Source organism: Idiotropiscis lumnitzeri, chromosome 16 (genome assembly GCF_059441095.1).
Source record: "Idiotropiscis lumnitzeri isolate Australia: NSW breed Sydney's pygmy pipehorse chromosome 16, RoL_Ilum_1.0, whole genome shotgun sequence".
NCBI classification, from domain to species: domain Eukaryota; kingdom Metazoa; phylum Chordata; class Actinopteri; order Syngnathiformes; family Syngnathidae; genus Idiotropiscis; species Idiotropiscis lumnitzeri.
In genome coordinates, this window is record NC_142406.1 from 15314777 (window position 1) to 15333804 (window position 19028).

Sequence of the window (19028 nt, forward strand, 5' to 3'; positions counted from 1 at the left end):
CCTTGTAATTGAATGACGTCCGTTACGTGAGTTTTTACTGGTAATTAGCCGGCGTAATTTTCTAATTGTCCACTAGAGGGCAGTGTTGATCCAGTTGTTTTTACGTAGAACCAGAAGTAAACACGTGAAGAAGCAAACGCTCGTCTAGCTAGCAGCATCCCCATCGTAGGATGGTCCATTGGTGCTGATTGAAGGGTTCCCCCGCTCTTGCAAATCAATTCAATGCTTTGAGTCGCCTTTTTATGCACCATCCGAGCGTTGTGCATTGGCAGCGAACATGGAGGCCATGGAAACTGCCGATGAAGTCCGACTTGCGGTAATAATCAAGCTGCCGCACGCCGTCGCACACGACGCGATAACGCGATCGGACTCGCGACACATTTATCCGAGGGATGCATTCGTCCACCCTCCTGCTTTTGTGCTGTTGACCTTTATGTTTATTACAAAGAGCGGCCACTCTGATCTTCAAAAGCTCATTAGCATCAACGCGTACACCTTGGCCAGGATGCTAGCATTAGCTTAGCATGAGCACAGCTAGTCGCGCGGTTCACGCAAAGTCAGCGACAATAACAAAATATCGTTCGGTTCACTTCAGGTCAATCTCGTTAAAGTGTCTTTAAATTGAGATTCTCAGCAATGGTTTTATTTGTATTTAAAGAACAGTTGCCAAAAGTTAACATTTGCCCTCCTTGTTACTTTGTGGTTGCTCTAATAATTTTTCAAGTCGTGCTAATAATTTGACTTGACCCAACACCAACTTGTTTGTAAATTGTAACGCGTGAATGCTGAGAGGCGATTTTGAGGAAAATGTGACTATTCGTTTTTCTTTATCGTTATGATTTCTTCAATTATTGTGCTACTTTCAAATACCTTATTGTTTAATTAGAGTCCCATTGAAAATAAAATGATTTGCCTCATTAGTCATTCTTCTAAGGTCTCATTCAAATATAAAAACAGCTCACTAACATTTTAAAATCCACCAGCATGTTTTTCTAAACCTCTTGCTGCTTAAATGTAGCATGAAGGCGCGTTCATATATTTCGCAATCCTAAAGATGTTGGCGTATGTTCTTGGTGGCGTGCAGGAAACAGAAGAGACGGGAACTGAAGCTTCCGTCCCGAACCAAATGGAAGTGAACAGGTTTGAAGTGAAAGACATCGAGACCCCGCTGGTCCCGTGTCGCATGGAGGCCTTGAACGCGTCGCCGTCCCACTCGGAAGACGAGACTGAGGAAGGGGGCCTGGCCAGCGAAAAAGATGACGACGACATGGAGGATGAAGAGGAGATGGATGCCACTCCCGTGCAAGTGAAGGACTCGGAGGAGAATGTCGGCAAAGGCGCTCGTTCGGTGTCGTTCAGCCTCGACGAGATGATGGACATTGGTACTGTGGACCAGCAGGAACAGGAAGCTCAGATGTGCTCAGATGATAATAATGACAGCACGGGTAAATTCTGACTTTTTCGAAGCGGTTGGATGTTTGTATTGCTCTTAAGATGATTATTGAAAATATAGTTTAGGATTAATCGCATTATGTCAAATCTTTTTTTTTTTTTTTTGTCTTCAGTGTTGGAGGAAGAGGGGGTACGAATTGAGCCGGACACTGACATGAAACCCAATGTCGACATGAAAGTGGATGAAGAAGTACTAGAGGAGGAGGTGAAAGAGAGAAAGCTGGAGGAGAAAGAGTTGGAAGAAAAAGCAGAGACGGAGGAAGAGGTGGAAAAGAAGAAGAAGCTGGAGCAGGAGAAGGAGCCTGAGGAGGTGAAAGAGGCTGAGGAGGTGAAAGAGAAAGCGGAGGAGGTGAAAGAGAAAGCGGAGGTGGTGAAAGAGAAAGCGGAGGTGGAGGTAGAAAAGAAGGGGGTGGGGGAGGTGAAAGAGAAGCAATTGGAGAAGGGGGTCGAGGAGGTGGAAGAGAAGGTGGTGGTGAAAGAGAAGCAACTGGAGGAGGAGGTGCAAGAGAAGCACATGGAGAAGGAAGTAGAGGAGGTGCAAGTGGAGGAGGTGCAAGAGAAGGAGGTGGAGGAGATGAAAGAGAAGCACGTGGAGGAGGAGGTAGGGGAGGTGAAAGTGGCGGCGGTGAAAGAGAGGGAAGTGGAGAAGGAGGAAGAGGCGGTGAAAGAGAAGCACGTGGAGGAGGAGGTAGATGAGGTGAAAGTGAAGAACGTGGAGGAGGTGAAAGAGGCGCAAGTGGAAAAGGAGGTGAAAGTGAAGAAGGCGGAGGAAGTGAAAGAGACGCAAGTGGAGAAGGAAGTAGAGGAGGAGAAAGAGAAACGCATGGAGAAGGAGGTGGAGAAAGAAGAGGAGTTTGTGCCTTTCTATGCCACTCGATCCAGAAGTAGAGCAGCAACAAGTAAGACGGTTTCTCACGCTCTAATAACTGCTATTGGACATCTGTGAAAGAAACAAAAAAAAAAAATGATGTTGGACTTTCATGAAAACAAACAAAATTAAGATGTATATATTTTTCCATTTTTATTTCACTCTCACATTTATTTTAGTTTATTTGAGAATGTTTCATTTTTCTCTTCACAGCATCATCCGGCTTTGCCTCCACGTCCGACATGACCAACGGGATGAAAGTGATCAAGCTCTCCTCGTCCAGTTACTGTCCGTCACCTTCGCCGCCTCCCATCAAAATCAAGGACGAGCCCGAGGACGAGGAGTACGAGCTAGCGCTCGTGTCCGGGGGGGCGTCCACCGTGAAGGACGAGCCCGTTTCTGCCCAGGCAAGTCAGATCGTCTGGCGTGCCACAGGAAATGATTTCCCTTTCCCTGAACAGATTTGAAATGAATTTATTCACCGCAAATAATGTCTTTGTTCATCTATCTATGTCAGTGAATCAGATATTGAAAGAAAACTTTCCGGGACAGTGAACAGCTATTCAAAACTTTTCTCTGAGATGAGTAAATCTAAATGTCACACTTGAGCATCAGTGGACACTCGTTTATCATGCAATACACTGCCACCCAGTGGTCGACTTGTGTAAGTGCGTAAACATTTTTTGGGGGGAAGACAAAAATCATCCACAGAGGTGCAGGGGTTGAATAAATATTTTAAAAAAAATATTGGGACATCAAGGAAAAACTAAGGAGTAAAATAATTGTTCAAATATCCAATTATTGAGTTTGTGATTTGAGCAAATTGTGATTGATCACGTGGTCTCTAAGTTGGGACATTGTTAGCTACAATTTATTGTATTACTGTGACTTTTTCTTTGTTTTTTGAAATACTTAATCTGCAGTACATTTTATTTAATTTTTTTCTTTTGCAATATTTTATGTATTTTAGTCCTCGTTTTGCAATTTCTTGTCCATCTTCTGCTTTGATCCGTCGCCCGTATCAGCCGCTTTGACGAAGCTGAGGTCTTCGCCGTTGCCTTTTCAGGAGGAGGACTTGCACATCGACTCGGTCTACTCTGTGACTCCGGACGGCGGCGGTCGGAGGCCACGAGGCCGACCGTCGTCCTCGGCCACTTTGAACATGTTGTGCTCGCACTGCCTGAAGGGGCTGCTCAAAGGGCAGACGGCGTACCAGCGCAAAGGCTCGCCGGCGCTCTTCTGCTCCACCGGCTGCCTCACGTCCTCGCTCAGCTCGTCCAGAAGCGTCAAGAACTGCTACCGCTGCCAAAAGTGAGTGGCGCAATTTTTAATTCAATTTTGCCGGTATGCGTCGATTAAATCGGCCGTCCGTCTTGTCTCTGTCCGCAAGGCGCATCGTGCGCCCTCAGGATATCATCCTGGCTCCGGACGTGGACGGCGTGACGAGGGGCTTCTGCAGCGAGATGTGCCTGAGCGCGTTCAACCTCCACAAAAGCGCAGACGCCAAGACGGTCGCTTCTTCTGACGTCAAGCTGCAGTCGAAGTGCAGCATGTGCGCCAAATACGACATTGTAAGTCAATGCGCACGCGCCTCAGAAATGAGGCGTTCGAGGGAGTCTGGAAATGGGAGTGAGCCGGCTCGGACGTTCGGAAAATAAAAAAACTTTGTCAAATGTTTACCAAAAAAAAAAACGCATGGCAAAAAATCTGGATGAAGTACAGTTGTATAAGGATGGAATTTTTGCTCGCAAGTCAAATAAAAATCGGTCGAACATTGGCTTGTATCTAAAAAACAAGGCACTAATTTATTTAATTTTTTATACTTAAAAAAAAAAATTTTTTTATTAATTTTACTGACTTCCTTACAAACAGCACTCATGTACTCTTTTGACTTTCATTTATTTATTTATTATTATTTATTTATTTATTGCGAAATCTCTCTCCCCACCAGAGCAAGCACGAGGTTGTCCTGAGCGGCATGGTCCACAAGATGTGCAGCGACTCGTGCTTCAAGCGCTTCCGCACGGCCAATCAGCTGACCATGGCGGGCTGCGCCAACTGCGGCGTCATCTGCCACGTGAGGCCGCTGCTGCTCAAGATGGAGGGCAGCAGCAAGACGCTGTGCAACCTCGACTGTCTCGTCAAGTACAAAAAGGTACGTGCGCGTTCATATGGCTCACGAGAACCCCTTTCAAAAAAATGTCTACCTTAGTCAAATGTTGTTGTTTTTTTGACGGCAAAAGAAAGTAAAGATGAATCTGCCGTGCGCCATGTGTCGCTCTGCGCGGCCGCTCGCCGACATGGTCCACAACAAAAGCACCACCGACGACTCCGTGAGCCTCTTCTGCAGCAGCAGCTGCGTCATGGCCTTCATGGTCCAAAGCGTCAGCTCCTCAGGTACCTAAAGTTCCTTAACGCACTTCAATATAGTTCCTTGGCACCAGGATGCCACAAGTCAACGTCAAAGCACTACCTTTGTCTAAATGTGGCTCCTCAGCTAAATTTCCTTGGCACCAAGATGCCCTAAAATAGCAGCAAAGCACTAGTTTTGTCCAAATGAAGCTCCGCAACTCATTTCCAAGTTGCACTAAGATGACAAAGCAGTACTTTTATTCCTTGATTTTCCCCCAAATTTTTGTCTCCCGCCCACCAGGCACTCACCTGAACTGCGAAAACTGCGGCAAGAACGCTGTGCCGGCGTACCACCTGGCCATGTCCGACACCACCATCCGAAACTTCTGCACGCTGCCGTGCGTCATGACCTTCCAGGTAGCCAGGGCGCGCCCGAGAGCGCTGAATATCCGCGGCTGTATTTGACGTGAACGTGGCGTTGCGGTCGCAGGAGAAGTTCAAGATGAAACAGAAGCAGGCCACCATTTACCCGAAGCTGACGGTGGCGGCCGGTCAGGAGCTGAGCAGCACGCCGCCGCCGACGCCGCAAGACGCTTCGGCCACGCTCGACTGCGCCCAGTGCAGCCGCCCCATAACGTCCAAACCTGACGTCATCCACGTTCAGGTGCGAAGACACACACGCACACACGGGAGAAGCTCTCTGTATGTTCTGAACCAATCGTTTTTTTAAAAACAATTTTTTTCATCATCCCCTCACTTGAACTCTTAATTTAATGTCTTTAGAGCCCTTTTTATTTTTACATTCATTTTTAACTTTTTTTAGCTTTTTTAATTATATTAAGTATGTTTTATTGCATTTATTTCAAAACATTTTGAACTTTTGAAGGGTGTTTTTAGTCAAATTAAAAAAAAAAAAATCCATTCAATAAAACGTTTAATCACCTCTTATTAGCGTTATATAAAATTAATCTGCCATGTCATGTTGGAACAGGTTTAATAATGAAAGCAATATTTCACAAATCTTTTGCAGAACTAAAAGACAATTCATCACCATTTCCTCAAGATTCTTCATGATCAGATAATGAAATGATCGTTTGTTAATTGCGTTTTTACGAGTTCGATTGCATCTCTGCCGCTCGTCATCCATTTAAGCGCTCAACCGACTGCGTGCGCAGGACAAGGTGGTGTTTGTGTGCGGCTGGAGCTGCGCCCTGAAGTTTAAAACCGGCAAAAACATCAGCGCCAAGTGCGAGTACTGCAAGATGGACAAGATCAGCCAAGAGGTCAAGCGCGTCAACGGCAAGGACTGCTCCTTCTGCAGCCACGGTGAGTCGAAAAGCGTCTCACGCCGCGCCGCCGGTGTCTCGCTCCTTTTTCACGTTCGGTCGCCGCGCTCCGGCAGGTTGCAAGCTGCTGTACGAGCACGACCTGGACGCACGCTGGGGCAAGCACTGCAAGTCGTGCTCGTACTGCCAGTGCGTCTCCAAGAAGCTGGAGAAGGCGCTCTACGGCGAGTCCAGCGAGGAGTTCTGCTCCGAAGAATGCCGCTCCAATTACACCATGCTCTTCTGCCATGTAAGTCACACATCAGCAAAAATTGTAATTTTTTTTTGGGACGCTTCTGATACGTTGCTCGACAGGTGGCAAAGTGCGCCTCGTGTGGCCGCAAAGGCAAACTGAAGAACAGTCTTTTCATGCTGGGAGAAGTGCGCAACTTCTGCGACCTGCCGTGTCTGTTCCACTTCTGCAGCATCCAAGTGAAGACGCAGGGCGACCTCTTCCCGCCAGGTGGGCCGTCGTCGCCCTTTCGCGTGCGAGCGCGCTAACGTGCCTTGAACGCCGTCGCTTGCGTTGTGCTTGCAGACTCGCCCGTCATCGCCAACGTGGTCTCGCTCGCGGGCCAGGACCCGGAAAGCTGTGCCACCCCCGACAAGCCCGCCAAACAAAGTAGGCGCCGCAAAAACATGCTTCAATGCCAAATTGAGTTTCCCCATCTTTTTAAAACGTTCAAACTGATTTCAAACCAATATTCGGACTTATTGCCTGTTCTTATTTTCTTGCTGTTAAGAAGAAGGAGACTATCAAATCAGTTTGAGGAAACGAAAAGAGGACTCTCTCACTTCCACAGGTCCCCGAACGAGAGGTAAAGCATTCTTGCTTCGATTATTTTTATTTTTATTTTTTTTTCTGTAAGAATTTCACATACTTACTTAATTACATAGTTTAACGTCGTCTGTTTAGCTTCATGCTCCCCGAATTAGCACAGCACATTTTGATAGGCGTCGAACAATTCTCACAGGCTTAAATTCTTTATCCTCTGCAAGGAATGACTCGCCTTACTGCAGTTTAGTCAGCAGTGATGATTCTCTCCTTCTTGTCGTACAGTTTGGATTATACTGCCCCCTAGTGGCCAAGACGCACACATCCAAAGAAGCAGCACGGTGTCGTTTGAATTAATTTACATTTTTTTTCTGTCTGTAGGTGCGGACTCACAAACGGACCCTGATCTGGTGAGCCGCCATTCCGCGTCCTACTAAAATCGGCCCCCCTCGTGAATTTTATTTGCTTCTATCTCATGTGTCGTTTTGTTTTGCCGCTCTGACCAGATCATTATCAGCGACAGTCCAGAAAAGAAGAGGCCATCTTCTTCCACCCCCACGCCCACTTCGACCACCTCTTCCAAAAGCATGAAGAACAAGGCGCTGCTTTGCAAGCCGCTAGTGCAGAACAAGGGCGTCTCTTGTCGGACGCAGACGGTCGACGTTGAGGCGCAGACGGGTCCGCTTATGTCGTATTCAAGAGATTCATTTGCTTTTGTTCCGACTTAGTTGTTTTATCCTTTGCGCTTGTGCATCCTCTAGATGTGTCCATCCCTCAGGTCATGTTCCTCCCCATTCCTGTGCCGGTGTACGTCCCCGTGCCCATGAACATGTACAGCCAGTGCACACCCAATCCTGTGGGCGTCCCCCTGCCTGTACGTAAAAACACGTCGGTGGTCCAACAACGCAGCATCTCGGCTTGTGTAACCTGAGCGCGTCCACGTGTCCCGCAGCTTCCCGTGCCCTTGTTGCTGCCCGTGAACATGGACAACGCCGACCGCTTCGTGGAGACCATCAAGAAGATCAAGGAAAAGTTCCCGGAGGACCCGTTCGAGGCCGAGCTCGTTCTCATGGCCGAGATGGTGTCCGAGACCAACGGAGGCGACGGGGAGGCCGACAAAGAGGCGGCGACGCGAGCGGCTGGTGGAGGTGGGAACTTTTTGTGTTTGGACCTAAAATTGCAGGCAATGTTTGATGTTGCTTTTCCTGACTTGTTAGTTTATTTTACGGCTGTCAATATTAAAGCGTTAACTGAAAATTATTATTATTTTTTTTTTAACTTCACCCGATTAAATATTTTAACTAAATTTCGTTAGAAAAAATGTGATTAATTGCAATTAATTGATTTTTTTTTTGTGATTATTTAGTTTAAAAAAATGTAATCGCTTGACAGCAATAATTAATTTATTTTTATCCAAGTTAAAGCGTTAAGTCAAGATTTCTTTTATCTTTTTAATTCACACGATTAAATATTTTAACTCAGTTTTATTTTAAAAATGTAGTTTGAAAAAATTTGATTAATTGCAATTAATTATGGAATTTCTTTGCGATTTATTAGTTTAAAAAAATGTAATCGCTTGACAGCAATAATTCATTTTTATCCAAGTTAAAGCGTTCACTCAAGATTAAAAAAAAAAAAAATGTAATTCACACGAGGAAATATTTTAACTCAGTTTTATTTATTTAAAAAAAATTAATTTGCATATCTTGCAAAGCCAAATTCCAACACGGTACCACATTTGCGATTAATTAGTTTAAAAAAAATTGAATCGCTTGACAGCATTATTTCTTTATTTTTATTTTTTTTAATGTACTCTGGTTTCCTGAGCAGACGCAATGACCACCTACGGCGACGACTTGAACACGGATGAGCTGGCCAGCCTGCTCAACCGCTGGGACGAGCCAAACGCTCCTCCGCCTCCCATGGACCTCGAAACCGACTTCCCCATCGGTGAGGCATCCGATTTCCGTGACGACCGAGGCTCGTTCCTTGACGCCCGCCGCGCTTTCGTTCCCTCAGAGACGCTGGAGAAGATGGCCCATCAGCGAGAATCGTCCACCCCGCCGGCCAGCCCCACGCCCACCGGCTCGCGGAAACGTCAACCGTCGCGCAAATCCAGAGAGACCAGGGTAAGCGCACGGGTGTGAGGTTTTTGTGAAATAAAAAAAATAATAAAGGATTGTTTTTTGGAATGAATGAGACTTGAAGTTAATGGCACATCTATTCATATTTCAAATGTCCGTTTATTTATTTATTTTTTTAGGATGTGCCATATAAAGCCCCAACTGCATTTTTAACTCTTTTACTCTTTCTTGATGTGCGTTAGGGTCGTAAAAAGTCAAACAAGGGCGCCGAGGTGTCCGGCAAAAAAGGAACCGCCGCCAAGAGCTCCGCCCCCCCCAAAGTCCCGAAGCTTAAGAGCGAGTACGGCGTGGACGCTTGGAAGCGATGGATCCGCTGGAGGGACGCTCAGCCCGACGTGGAGACGCCGCGTGTCGGAAGTGAGTCGGCTCTTGACGGCGTGCGGGATTTTTGGCGTAGTGGCCTCAAAAGATTTTTTTTATTTTGTTTTCTGTCATCACTATAATTATTCGTCAATTAATCATTTGTTGGTTAAAAAAAAGGTCTGAGTTTTTTTTTTTTTTTTTTCTGCATGGTGATCAGTGCGCCCCCTCGTGCTGAAAGAAGACCTCCTTCGCTGCACCTCGGCCGAACTGAGCTACGGGCTGTGCCGCTTCATCGCCGAGGTCAAGCGGCCGTCCGGCGAGCAGTACGCGGCCGACAGCCTCTTCTACCTCTGCCTCGGCATCCAGCAGGCAAGCCCGGCCCGCAGATTCCCACGGTGAGGCCCGCTTTGTCACTCGCTCACCTCCGATTTCCGTCCCCTCGCAGCACCTGTTCGAGAACGGCCGCGTGGAGAACATTTTCACAGACGGCTTCTACTGCAAGTTTTCCACGGAGTTCACCAACATGCTCCGAGGCTTCCGACCTACAATCACAACCAGCGGTGAGTCGGCAGCGAGCTTCGTACGGCTAATTTAGCACATTGATCGTTTTTTTTTTGTTTTTTTTTTGCCTTCCGCCAGGTTACATCCATTCTCGCGTGGAGGAGGAGTTCCTGTGGGACTGCAAGCAGCTGGGCGTGTACTCGCCCATCGTGCTGCTCAACACGCTGCTCTACTTCTTCTGCAAGAACTTCGGCTTCACCTCGGTGGAGCAGCACCGCCAGCTCTCCTTCGCTCACGTCATGCGCTGCACCAAAACCGCCCAAGGCAACGTCAAGACCACCTTCCTGCGCTTCTACCCGCCCATCGCCATCATGGACGGCGAGTCAGGTTGGGCTCGCCAATCGACTCCGTCGTCAAATGCCGTCGCCATGGTAACGTGTGCGTGATTAGATGCCGATGGAGTCCCTGCAAAGAGGCGCAAGGAGGACGATGAGGAGGCGAAAGAGGAGAAGATCCTGGAGATGAAGGAGAACACGGAAAATCCCCTGCGCTGTCCGGTGCGACTCTACGAATTCTACCTGTCAAAGTGGTAAGAAGACTGCAAACGTACAGTCGAGCCTGACCGCTTTATGGCAGTGATGCATTCCGGGCCATAAATCCGTTTTTGTGCCGTTATTGAATTCAATATCATTTTGCACTTTTAAAAACTTTTTTGGAGTCATTGATGCCTCATCTCATTTACTGCCATTGACGGCTAAAGACGTCAAAGATCCCAATTTTTAAAATTCTTTTTTTATTTTATTTTTTTTACTCGGCTTGGAATTGCCTGTTGGTGCCGCAAGGTGGCGGCACAGCACTACATATATTTTTTTCTATTAGAGCGCCTCAAATCAATTTAAACTAACCCAAAATAGGTTATAAATAGCCCAATTTAGATTATTTTTACCCATCAGGGTTAAGGGTGTACATCCCTGGCATCAAGATAAATACAAAGCGCTACTTTTGTCTAAATAAAGCTCCTTTACTCACTTGTAGTTCCTTGGCACCACGATGGCGGAAAAGCACCACTTCTGTCTAAATGAATCACCTCTACTCACGGCAACATACTTAATTGGCATCAAGATGGTGGTAAAACACTACTTTTGTCCAAATGATGTTCCTCAATTCACTTCAGCATATTTCCTCGGCTCCAAGATGTTGCAAGGTGGTGCCAAAGCATTATTTTTGTCTAAGTGAGGTTCCTCAGCTCATGTCAACATTTCATTGGCACCAAAAAAAAAAGGCAAAAACAATTTTTCAGTTTTGACTATCAAATGTGACCCTTGAGTATTTTTATCGATCTGAAATTCCAGAAACTGTTTGTTTTTGTTCTTGTTTTGTTTTTTGTTTTTTTTCCCTCCTTACCGCCATATGTTGTCCGTTCAGCTCGGAGACGGTCAAGCAGCGCACCGACGTGTTCTACCTTCTGCCCGAGCGCTGCTGCGTGCCCAACAGCCCGCTGTGGTTCTCGGCCACGCCGCTGGACGAGGACACCAAGGATGCCATGCTCACCCGCATCCTCACCGTGCGCCAGCTGCACTTGGCCAGCAAGCAGTGGAAGCTCGCTCCCGACGATGACGGCGGCGGCGGCGATGACGGCGGCGGCGACGACGACGACTGGCCGTGACGAGCTCGTGAACTCTTACCGAGGCGATGGAATCAAAAGTGTCTTCAAGGCAGCGCTCGAGTTGCCAGCTTTAGATTAGGACGGGACTTTCTGTGACACTAAAAAGGCAGCAAGGCTGACCTTCCAAAAACTTTTTGAGTGGAAGGAACCCTAGTCCAAATTCCTCGATGAGGTTTGTTTCTGTTTCGTTTGGAATGTGTTGATAATTCTGCTTTTCTTTTTAAAGGTCCAACCAACGTCAATGGACAATTGGGATTATATTGTCCTCTTTTTGTACCGCGTTAACTCCTCTTTCCCTAATAATGTGTTTCCCAACCTTTATTGAGCCAAGGCACAGATTTTACTGTTGAAAAATCTCACGGCGCACCACCAAGCAAAAATGTCACGGTAAGTATAATCGGTATGCTGACATAATGAGGATGTCTTAATGTACTCGCTAATTCATTCAGTGTGAAATTTTGGCCTGTTAATATTTTATTCTGTTGTCTGAATGACTGAACACTGGTTCATTATTTAGTACCTTCTGCCCTCTAGTGGACGATCGCTGGCATTGCTAGAGATGATTGTAGAAAATGAATCAGATTTTTTTAGACCGATTGGATCATTTGTAGTTGGGGCGATGTTTATTCCGTGTAGTTTCGACCGAACGAAACAATGTTGCTGAGTAAAATTACTTGAAGACATAAAAGTTGCGATTCAAAGCACCTTTTAAGACAAAACATGATGGCCTTCCCCAAATATTAGCTGTGTACAAATCAAAACATATATCCATTCATGTATCACATGACACACAATTTTTGTATTGATATCTTCTCTTGTGTTTGTTTTGTTAGTTTTTTTTTCAAATAAAACTGCGAATGTTAACCATTGGAGTTAGATGAATCACTTATTTTTTGAGCTGCCATTTATTTTTCAGAAACTTTCTGAAAAAACGACGCAAGAGCCACATCCCATACACGTGAGATGTTTTTTTTTTATTATTATTAGATGAAGTCAAAAATGAACAATTATTCCCCTCGCCCCCAAACTGAGAATCTGAAAATGTTGTACTAAAATGGGTGTCAAGTCAAAACCTTTCTTTGTAAATATGTTCAATGTGTCGTCTAAAGACGCCATTTTGATTAAAATTGGACTGGTGGAATACTTAACGAAATAGAGAAATCCATTTCTTTTCAGCATTCCAAGAAGGCTGATATTTTGTGCAACACTGCCCCCTGCTGTCCACTGAAATTGTCAGCCTGTTTTTTTTTTTTCAGTTTCGGCCTCTGAAGGTCACTTTGACAAAGGTTTTTGACTCGACTTCCACTTTCCAAGAAGAACTAGCAGCGCTGTGACATTCTCTGCGCCGTCTTCTCGCAGACGCTCTTGTGCGTGACGTTGCAGGCTTTGTCGAACCAGCACAGGAGATCGTGAGCGCCGTCCTTCTCACCCATGCGGGCGCAGTCCTCGCCGCCCTCCCCCTGCCAGTCGTCAGGCTCGTCCAGGCCCCAGAACTTCACGCTGAACCAAATGCACACATAAATGATGACGTTTGAGACGGGCGGAGGCAGGGCTAAATAACGTCTTTTTTTTTTTTTTTTGTTAACCTCAGATCCACAGGCGAGCCGTCCACCCACAGCCACCGACCCTCCTGCTGGGAGTCTGTCAGGCCGATCCAAAACTTGTCTTCCAGGGTCTCCATTTTCTCCCTCAGTCGCCTCTCCACAAAGCTCTAATCAGGTTAGACAAAGTACCGGGATCATAACACTCGCATCTTCAGCGGGTGAAGATGAGTTTTCCTGGTCACTTGTTGCTAGGCAGAACTTGTCAACTAATAGGCCCCCAAAAATGGCGGCCGTGGCACCTGCTCGGCGCGGCTGTCGATCTTCACCAGGTCGCCGTTTTGATGCAAGCAATCGCTCCTGCTCCGTTCCCAGGTTGACTTGTTGGTTGAGAACAGGTAGCACCGTTCCCCGTGAAGTTCCCAATTTGGGTCACATCTCCAGCGGACGGCATCTTCTAAGATGCCAAAGATGATTTGGTGAACTGTGGTGAAGTCCAAATGCTTACGCGTGCTAGTAATATGAATCGCCATAAAAGCTTTTGACTCACTCATGCCATCTGACCGACTGGCATTCAACGCATCAAGCTCAGCCTGTAATTTTTCGAGGTTTTTCCTGTTTTGAACAAACTGGTAAGCTGCAAGAAACAAGGCGGCCATGATGAGTAAACGATAGGCCGTAATGTGCTAAGCCGCTAAATAGAGCAACAACTCACAGACGTAACAAAGACCGACAAGCGCCAGCACCAGGAGGACGCACATAGCCACCAAGGCCACTCGTTCGCACTTCCGTTTGGACCACCTCGGCTTGTTACCTGTTTGCAACGCACACGAGAAAATATCAAATTTTACACCGCATGACAGTCACACATTGGAACATTTCGTAACTAATTTGGCCGTGATGGTGTCCCACAGGGATCTATTCTAAAACCTCGTTTTTTAATAATTTAATTTAATTTAGTACACCTCTAGACTCCATCGGGACAAAAAAAAAAATTTAATGAGTGATCAGTTTAGATTTTTTTTTTTTATTAATTAAATGGTACTGATATCTTTAAAGAAACTTTATATTGACTGCTCCTCCCCCCCCCCCACATTGTTATCACTGATAATTTAGTCATTTATTCATTTGATATGTCAAATAATTTTTTCACACATGGGCATGACAGAATTTTAGGTGGTCACCGACCGTGCTGTGGCTCTAACTGCATCTTCGCAACCTTGACCGAGGCGTAATTTGTTTCAGGCGCTGGCGAGGCGGCATCTGTCCAACCAAATACATCCAGTTTAACGAAAGATACAAAATACAAAATTAGATACCCAAGAGTTGTTACTTGTTGTACAACACTCACCCTTGCCGCCTTTCCCCCGAGATTTGTCAAACAACAAGTCTGAGTAGAGAACGTCAGCCTCGTGCATTTTTGCTCAGTGAAGAACGCGTTAAGATCTTTACTCGACCGTCTTCTTGTGTCAGATTTATATGAGGAAGGAGTGCATTAATCACCAAAATCAGATGGTTTGTTATACTTCCCTTTTCGTGCCTTTTTCATGCAAGTTGGGTCAGAATAGCACGCAAAAGGCAGCAGGCCGGCCAGTTCCCAGGAAACTGAGACAAAACAAAAATGATCTTTTAAAACATTTTAGGATTTTTATGCGACACAGCGGAGAACAATCATGAAAAATGGACTTTGCTTATAACGCCGGTGATATCAATGTGATGTTTAGCAAAATAACGACATTTGAAAAAGACTGACAACAATTGAGGTGCTGGAATTAAGTGGCTGATTAAATTATGCAATTTATTAAATTGCTCATAAATGCATCCATTTGTGAACTGAATTCTGAAATATCCAATAGATTAATCTAGCGTACTGCCTCCGAAAAATAAAATAAAATAACACATTCTAGTCATTCAGCCATTTTTATTTGAAACAAAATGTCAGTTTTAAAGCAATAAAATCAGCAGAAGCAGAAAAACAATAATACAATAGGATCTAAATGTACAGCATTAAAGGATAAGCGGTGCAGAATATTGATCTATAAATAACCTATTGCGATTTACAAATAGGTTTGCTATATTTAATCTTTAATTTATTTAATTAATGAACCTTTATTAGCCTAATAGAGTAGTTGCCAGTTATTTATTTTTCATTTTTTTCATTTTTAAAATGTTCAATAACAATTGACAGTACGTTAAACCTATTTTTGCAATTATACATTTGACATGTAATTAATTCATCCACGTAGCCTACAGTATTACTTAGCTCATCTAAAATTAAAGAGTCAATAATAAAAATTTAATAGACATTTATGTTTGAAATATGAATAATCTTAAATTTACGATCGAAATAAAGGGGTGGGCGCCCTACCCGTTGTCGCCTCACTTCCATCCAATCATCGCATGCAATAATTAATGAGCCAGCACCAAGCACCAATCAGAACCATGCATTTAATACTGAGGGGGCGGGTGCCAGTCAGCTTTTTCAGCCAATAGAAAACGAAGCGTCGTTTTTTCCCTCCTCCCGGAGACTTGGCGAAGCTGTCAGCTGTCGAACGACGTCTGCTGGACTTGCGTCAAAGTTTCTCTTTCCCTTCCGCAGATGGCTCCGAGCGCGCAGCTCAAAGAGGCGATGGCCGACGTGCATGAGGGCATCCGAGCCATCTTGCTCGGCCCGCCCGGTGCCGGGAAGGGGACCCAGGTGAGCGGACGGCGGTGGCGGCTATCGCTAGCTCGTCGCGGCTAGCTTGAACGCGTGGTACTTGCTGGAGTTTAGCTGGCGGCTAATGCTAATGCTAGTTTTTAAATTCCTTACATGCGATGTTCACTAAGCCAACAGCACGTTTTTGTTCACATTTCGTTATTTAGTCTTAAAGTGGTCAGTTAAGAAAAGTAATTTTATTATTTTAATGAGGGAAATGAAATCCTGAGTTGTCATAACTTGAGTGTACTCATTAAAATCACATTTATTCAAGACGATTTAATCTTGCAGTTAGGTTTCAAGCTGAGTCCAGTTTTAAAGTTGGTTCAAGCTTTCACGACAGAAAAATAGCTTATTGAAGCAAGATCCGGCTAAACGACCAATAGTAAAAACAGCATTCATCTATGTTTTACATAATACTTAACTCTATTCATAATTTCACGTGGCTACAAAGTGAAGCGTGGAGAGTCTCTGTTGCCGAAATGCAGAAGTTCAGTAAATGGGATGGGCAATCATCGCCAGCAGCCTCCCAGATAGCCACACTTGCGGCTGAAATCAGGTTGTCCTTGACGTGTTGTGATTTTAATTAAAAAAAAAGAAAAAAATTAAATTGCAGAACGTTGTTTTCTGATAAGAAATCAGTTTTTCCTTTGTGAGCTGGTATGCGCGCAATGGTCAGATGTGCGGGTGTGAGTCGTCAGTTGTAATTTGTACGCAGTTGTCAGGATCAGTTGTGCGCATACACTTATTTACTTGCTTTTCCCCCCGAGTGCGTGTGGGATTATTTTAAACATAAAGTATCCATCGTGGAACACGGCACACAGCTCCACATTGCCAGCTGGTACTAAAGCTCTCCTTTTGTCTCAGAGGGGCGTCGCGTTTACAAAGTCAACATTGAGCACAACTTGACGTTCCTGCAGTGTTTCCTGTTTGAAGAGCTACAAATGATTTAACTGGGAAAAAAAAAATAAGTCCCTGTTGATGGACTTTGGTTTGGATGCACGTATTTTAGTTTGCCGCCGGTCAATGAAGTGAATCACGTTGGTGTTGCTGACGTCTTTCCCGCAGGCCGCTCGACTCGCCGATCGCTATTGTGTGTGTCACCTTTCCACCGGGGACATGCTTCGGGCCATGGTGGCGTCGGGCTCGGCGCTGGGCAACAAGCTCAAGCAGACGATGGACGCGGGCAAGCTGGTGAGCGCCGTTTCCGTCCGCCGCGTGACCTCCCGGGTTTCGTGTCGAGCGCGAGCGAGCCTTTTCCTGTGGTTCAGGTGAGCGACGAGATGGTGGTGGAGCTCATCGAGAACAACCTGGACACGCCTCGCTGCCAGAAAGGCTTTCTGTTGGACGGGTTCCCGCGCACGGTCAAGCAAGCGGAGCTGGTGAGGTTTGCTGGGCGGGCGTTCGGGCGTGGACGCCTCGCCTTCCCTTGACGTCCTGCGTTTGTCCACTTTCAGCTGGACGAGCTGCTGGACAAGCGGCGCGAGCGGCTGGACTCGGTCGTCGAGTTCGCCGTTGACGATTCGCTGCTGGTGCGCAGGATCTGTGGCAGGTCATTTTTTTTGGCGGTTGTTGTTTTGCATGACACTGTCGTTCGTCAGGTTTATCATTTTGTTAGCTGTTTGATAACATTTTTGAGTGTTCCGATCGTCCCGGCAGACTGATACATCAGCCCAGCGGGCGCTCTTACCACGAGGAGTTCAACCCACCCAAAGAGGCCATGAAAGATGACGTAAGGAGCTCAGAACCTTTTTTTTTTCTTTTTTTTTTTTAAATGTCTGCTCTCAGAACTCCAAAGTAACTTTCAAAGTGAAGCTAGCCAAAAAAAAAAAGTAGTAGTTTTCTTTGCTTGAAAAGACATTTGAGAATGATGCCAAAATCCAAATCTAATTGTTACTATTTTCTTTCTTTTTTTTTTTTGTGGTTCTTCCATGCAGGTGACCGGCGAGCCCCTGATCCGCCGGAGTGACGACAACGAGACGACGCTGCGCTCTCGCCTGGACGCGTACCACCGCCAGACGGCGCCGCTGGTCCACTACTACAGCGCCCGGGGCATCCACACCACCGTGGACGCCTCCAAGAAACCCGACGTGGTCTTTGCCTCCATCATGGCCGCGTTCTCCGCCGCCACACGGGCCTCCCCGGCCTGCGCCACCGCCTGTAAAGCGTCCGCTCCTTACCTTTTTTTTATTTGATTTTTTTATTAATTAATTTATTATTAGATATTTATTCTTTGTAATTTATTTGTATTTATTTATTTTTTATTTTTTTTTGCACTCTTCACAGCGGTCATGTCATCACTCCTATTTCAAAGTCAGGAAATAGTTAGTTTTTTTTTTTTTTTTGGATGACTCAACAAAACGTTGCGAAGCCGCATGCCTGCAGCGCCTCTGCGGACCTCTTACATCATTTACTGCAAATGCGATCCTGAAACAATTAGGTGGTTTCCTTCAAGGAAATGTTTGTTTATTTTAACAGACGTCATCGTTCGGTGCCATTTTGAGTCCAGCTGGTCCTCGGCCGGTTGTCTGCATAATGATGAAAGTGGCGGGAAAAAAACAATAGCGGATGTTTGTGGGAACGGTTTCACTCTTTAATGGTGCTCAGCCAGCCACTTTGATAGCTCACATGAGCTCATGTCTAAGTCACTTCCCAGAATGCTCCTATGATGACTGGCTTTTAGTCTGCTCTTTAAACTCAACGAACACACCCTCTTGTTCTTTGTTTGAATTATTTTTTATTTGTTTTTGTTTTCCTCTCCAGCTGCTTGAATTCCGGGGATACGCTCATCAAGGACTGGAGGAACGCTGCGAGTGACAGATGGGACGGTGGTTGCTTTGTTTGGTTGGATGAAAGCGGAGAGGTTCTCACGGTGACGGCGCTTTGATGCCACGCTTCAAATTGCGGCGGATTCCCAGAGCAAGGCCAGCATCTTGATCATTTCCCGTGCTTGGTTTTCAATAAATCCCATCTTTTTTCTATCACTGGCACGGATTGCCTTTTTTTTTTTTTTTGGGTCAATTTACTCTCAAGGTGACCGTAGAAGTAAAATATTGCTTGACGTTTATTTTGTACATCAAAGTGACGAATCACATGTACAGGATTTTAATTTAAAACAAAAAAGGGATACAAATTGGCAAATTGCATTTGTCTCAATTTGTGTCATTACAACACTCGTATACCTGCATATTTCTTGAAGTCTTAAATCTCTCACAATCAAAATATTTAAAAAAAGGCACTTCATTTCACTATTACAACACCTCCACCTAAATGTATTAATTTCTATCTTTGCCTACGTCCCAAACCCAAACACGCTTGTGTATATGGTTAAATATTTGTCCCATAAATCTACTATAAACAAACATTAAATCGGCGCTGGGAACAAGTTCGCGAGCGAACGGGA

At 45.5% G+C, this 19028-nt stretch overlaps 3 protein-coding genes across 6 annotated transcripts; 2 read left to right on the forward strand and 1 right to left on the reverse strand.

Annotated features, from left to right (window-relative positions):
• The first annotated feature begins 109 nt into the window (after window positions 1-109).
• zmym4.1 (zinc finger MYM-type containing 4, tandem duplicate 1) lies at window positions 110-12255 on the forward strand. 4 transcript variants are annotated; one of them, XM_088318627.1, is made up of 29 exons: window positions 110-316; window positions 1085-1445; window positions 1566-1801; window positions 1871-1987; window positions 2063-2351; window positions 2534-2727; window positions 3387-3631; window positions 3711-3891; window positions 4272-4475; window positions 4564-4717; window positions 4974-5089; window positions 5163-5336; window positions 5848-5998; window positions 6075-6247; window positions 6313-6460; window positions 6536-6619; window positions 6741-6815; window positions 7154-7182; window positions 7279-7450; window positions 7534-7646; window positions 7725-7920; window positions 8603-8722; window positions 8792-8901; window positions 9099-9273; window positions 9437-9588; window positions 9665-9779; window positions 9859-10107; window positions 10171-10309; window positions 11146-12255. In XM_088318627.1, exons 1-29 carry the CDS (start codon window positions 278-280, stop codon window positions 11384-11386), a joined length of 4752 nt encoding a protein of 1583 aa, XP_088174753.1. In that variant the 5' UTR covers window positions 110-277; the 3' UTR covers window positions 11387-12255. The 4 variants fall into 4 exon arrangements, with proteins under 4 accessions (XP_088174753.1, XP_088174750.1, XP_088174751.1 ...); XM_088318624.1 differs by having other exon boundaries at window positions 1871-2351; XM_088318625.1 differs by having other exon boundaries at window positions 1871-2351; window positions 6744-6815.
• Window positions 12256-12339: 84 nt separating this feature from the next.
• illr4 (immune-related, lectin-like receptor 4) lies at window positions 12340-16846 on the reverse strand. Its single transcript, XM_088318633.1, has 7 exons — window positions 14279-16846; window positions 14116-14190; window positions 13643-13741; window positions 13478-13564; window positions 13230-13384; window positions 12973-13097; window positions 12340-12886 (listed from the first exon to the last, which is right to left on the reverse strand). Exons 1-7 carry the CDS (start codon window positions 14343-14345, stop codon window positions 12706-12708), a joined length of 789 nt encoding a protein of 262 aa, XP_088174759.1. The 5' UTR covers window positions 14346-16846; the 3' UTR covers window positions 12340-12705.
• ak2 (adenylate kinase 2) lies at window positions 15431-18606 on the forward strand. The gene is made up of 7 exons (XM_088318634.1): window positions 15431-15625; window positions 16694-16819; window positions 16897-17007; window positions 17083-17177; window positions 17285-17357; window positions 17563-17785; window positions 18389-18606. The coding sequence occupies exons 1-7, from the start codon at window positions 15527-15529 to the stop codon at window positions 18394-18396; spliced, it is 735 nt and encodes a 244-aa protein (XP_088174760.1). The 5' UTR covers window positions 15431-15526; the 3' UTR covers window positions 18397-18606.
• The last annotated feature ends 422 nt before the right edge of the window (window positions 18607-19028 follow it).

Bases quoted from the DNA above. Each gene is read 5' to 3' on its own strand.
- zmym4.1 (XM_088318624.1), top strand. From the start codon at position 278: ATGGAGGCCATGGAAACTGCCGATGAAGTCCGACTTGCG. The intron at 2,728-3,386 runs GCAAGTCAGATC...TTGCCTTTTCAG, and splicing joins ACGAGCCCGTTTCTGCCCAG to GAGGAGGACTTGCACATCGA. The intron at 8,902-9,098 runs GTAAGCGCACGG...GATGTGCGTTAG, and splicing joins GCAAATCCAGAGAGACCAGG to GGTCGTAAAAAGTCAAACAA.
- illr4 (XM_088318633.1), bottom strand. From the start codon at position 14,345: ATGCACGAGGCTGACGTTCTCTACTCAGACTTGTTGTTTGACAAATCT. The intron at 14,191-14,278 runs GTGAGTGTTGTA...TTGGTTGGACAG, and splicing joins TCGGGGGAAAGGCGGCAAGG to ATGCCGCCTCGCCAGCGCCT. The intron at 12,887-12,972 runs GTTAACAAAAAA...CATTTGGTTCAG, and splicing joins GGCTCGCCTGTGGATCTGAG to CGTGAAGTTCTGGGGCCTGG.
- ak2 (XM_088318634.1), top strand. From the start codon at position 15,527: ATGGCTCCGAGCGCGCAGCTCAAAGAGGCGATGGCCGACGTGCATGAG. The intron at 15,626-16,693 runs GTGAGCGGACGG...TCTTTCCCGCAG, and splicing joins GTGCCGGGAAGGGGACCCAG to GCCGCTCGACTCGCCGATCG. The intron at 16,820-16,896 runs GTGAGCGCCGTT...CCTGTGGTTCAG, and splicing joins CGATGGACGCGGGCAAGCTG to GTGAGCGACGAGATGGTGGT.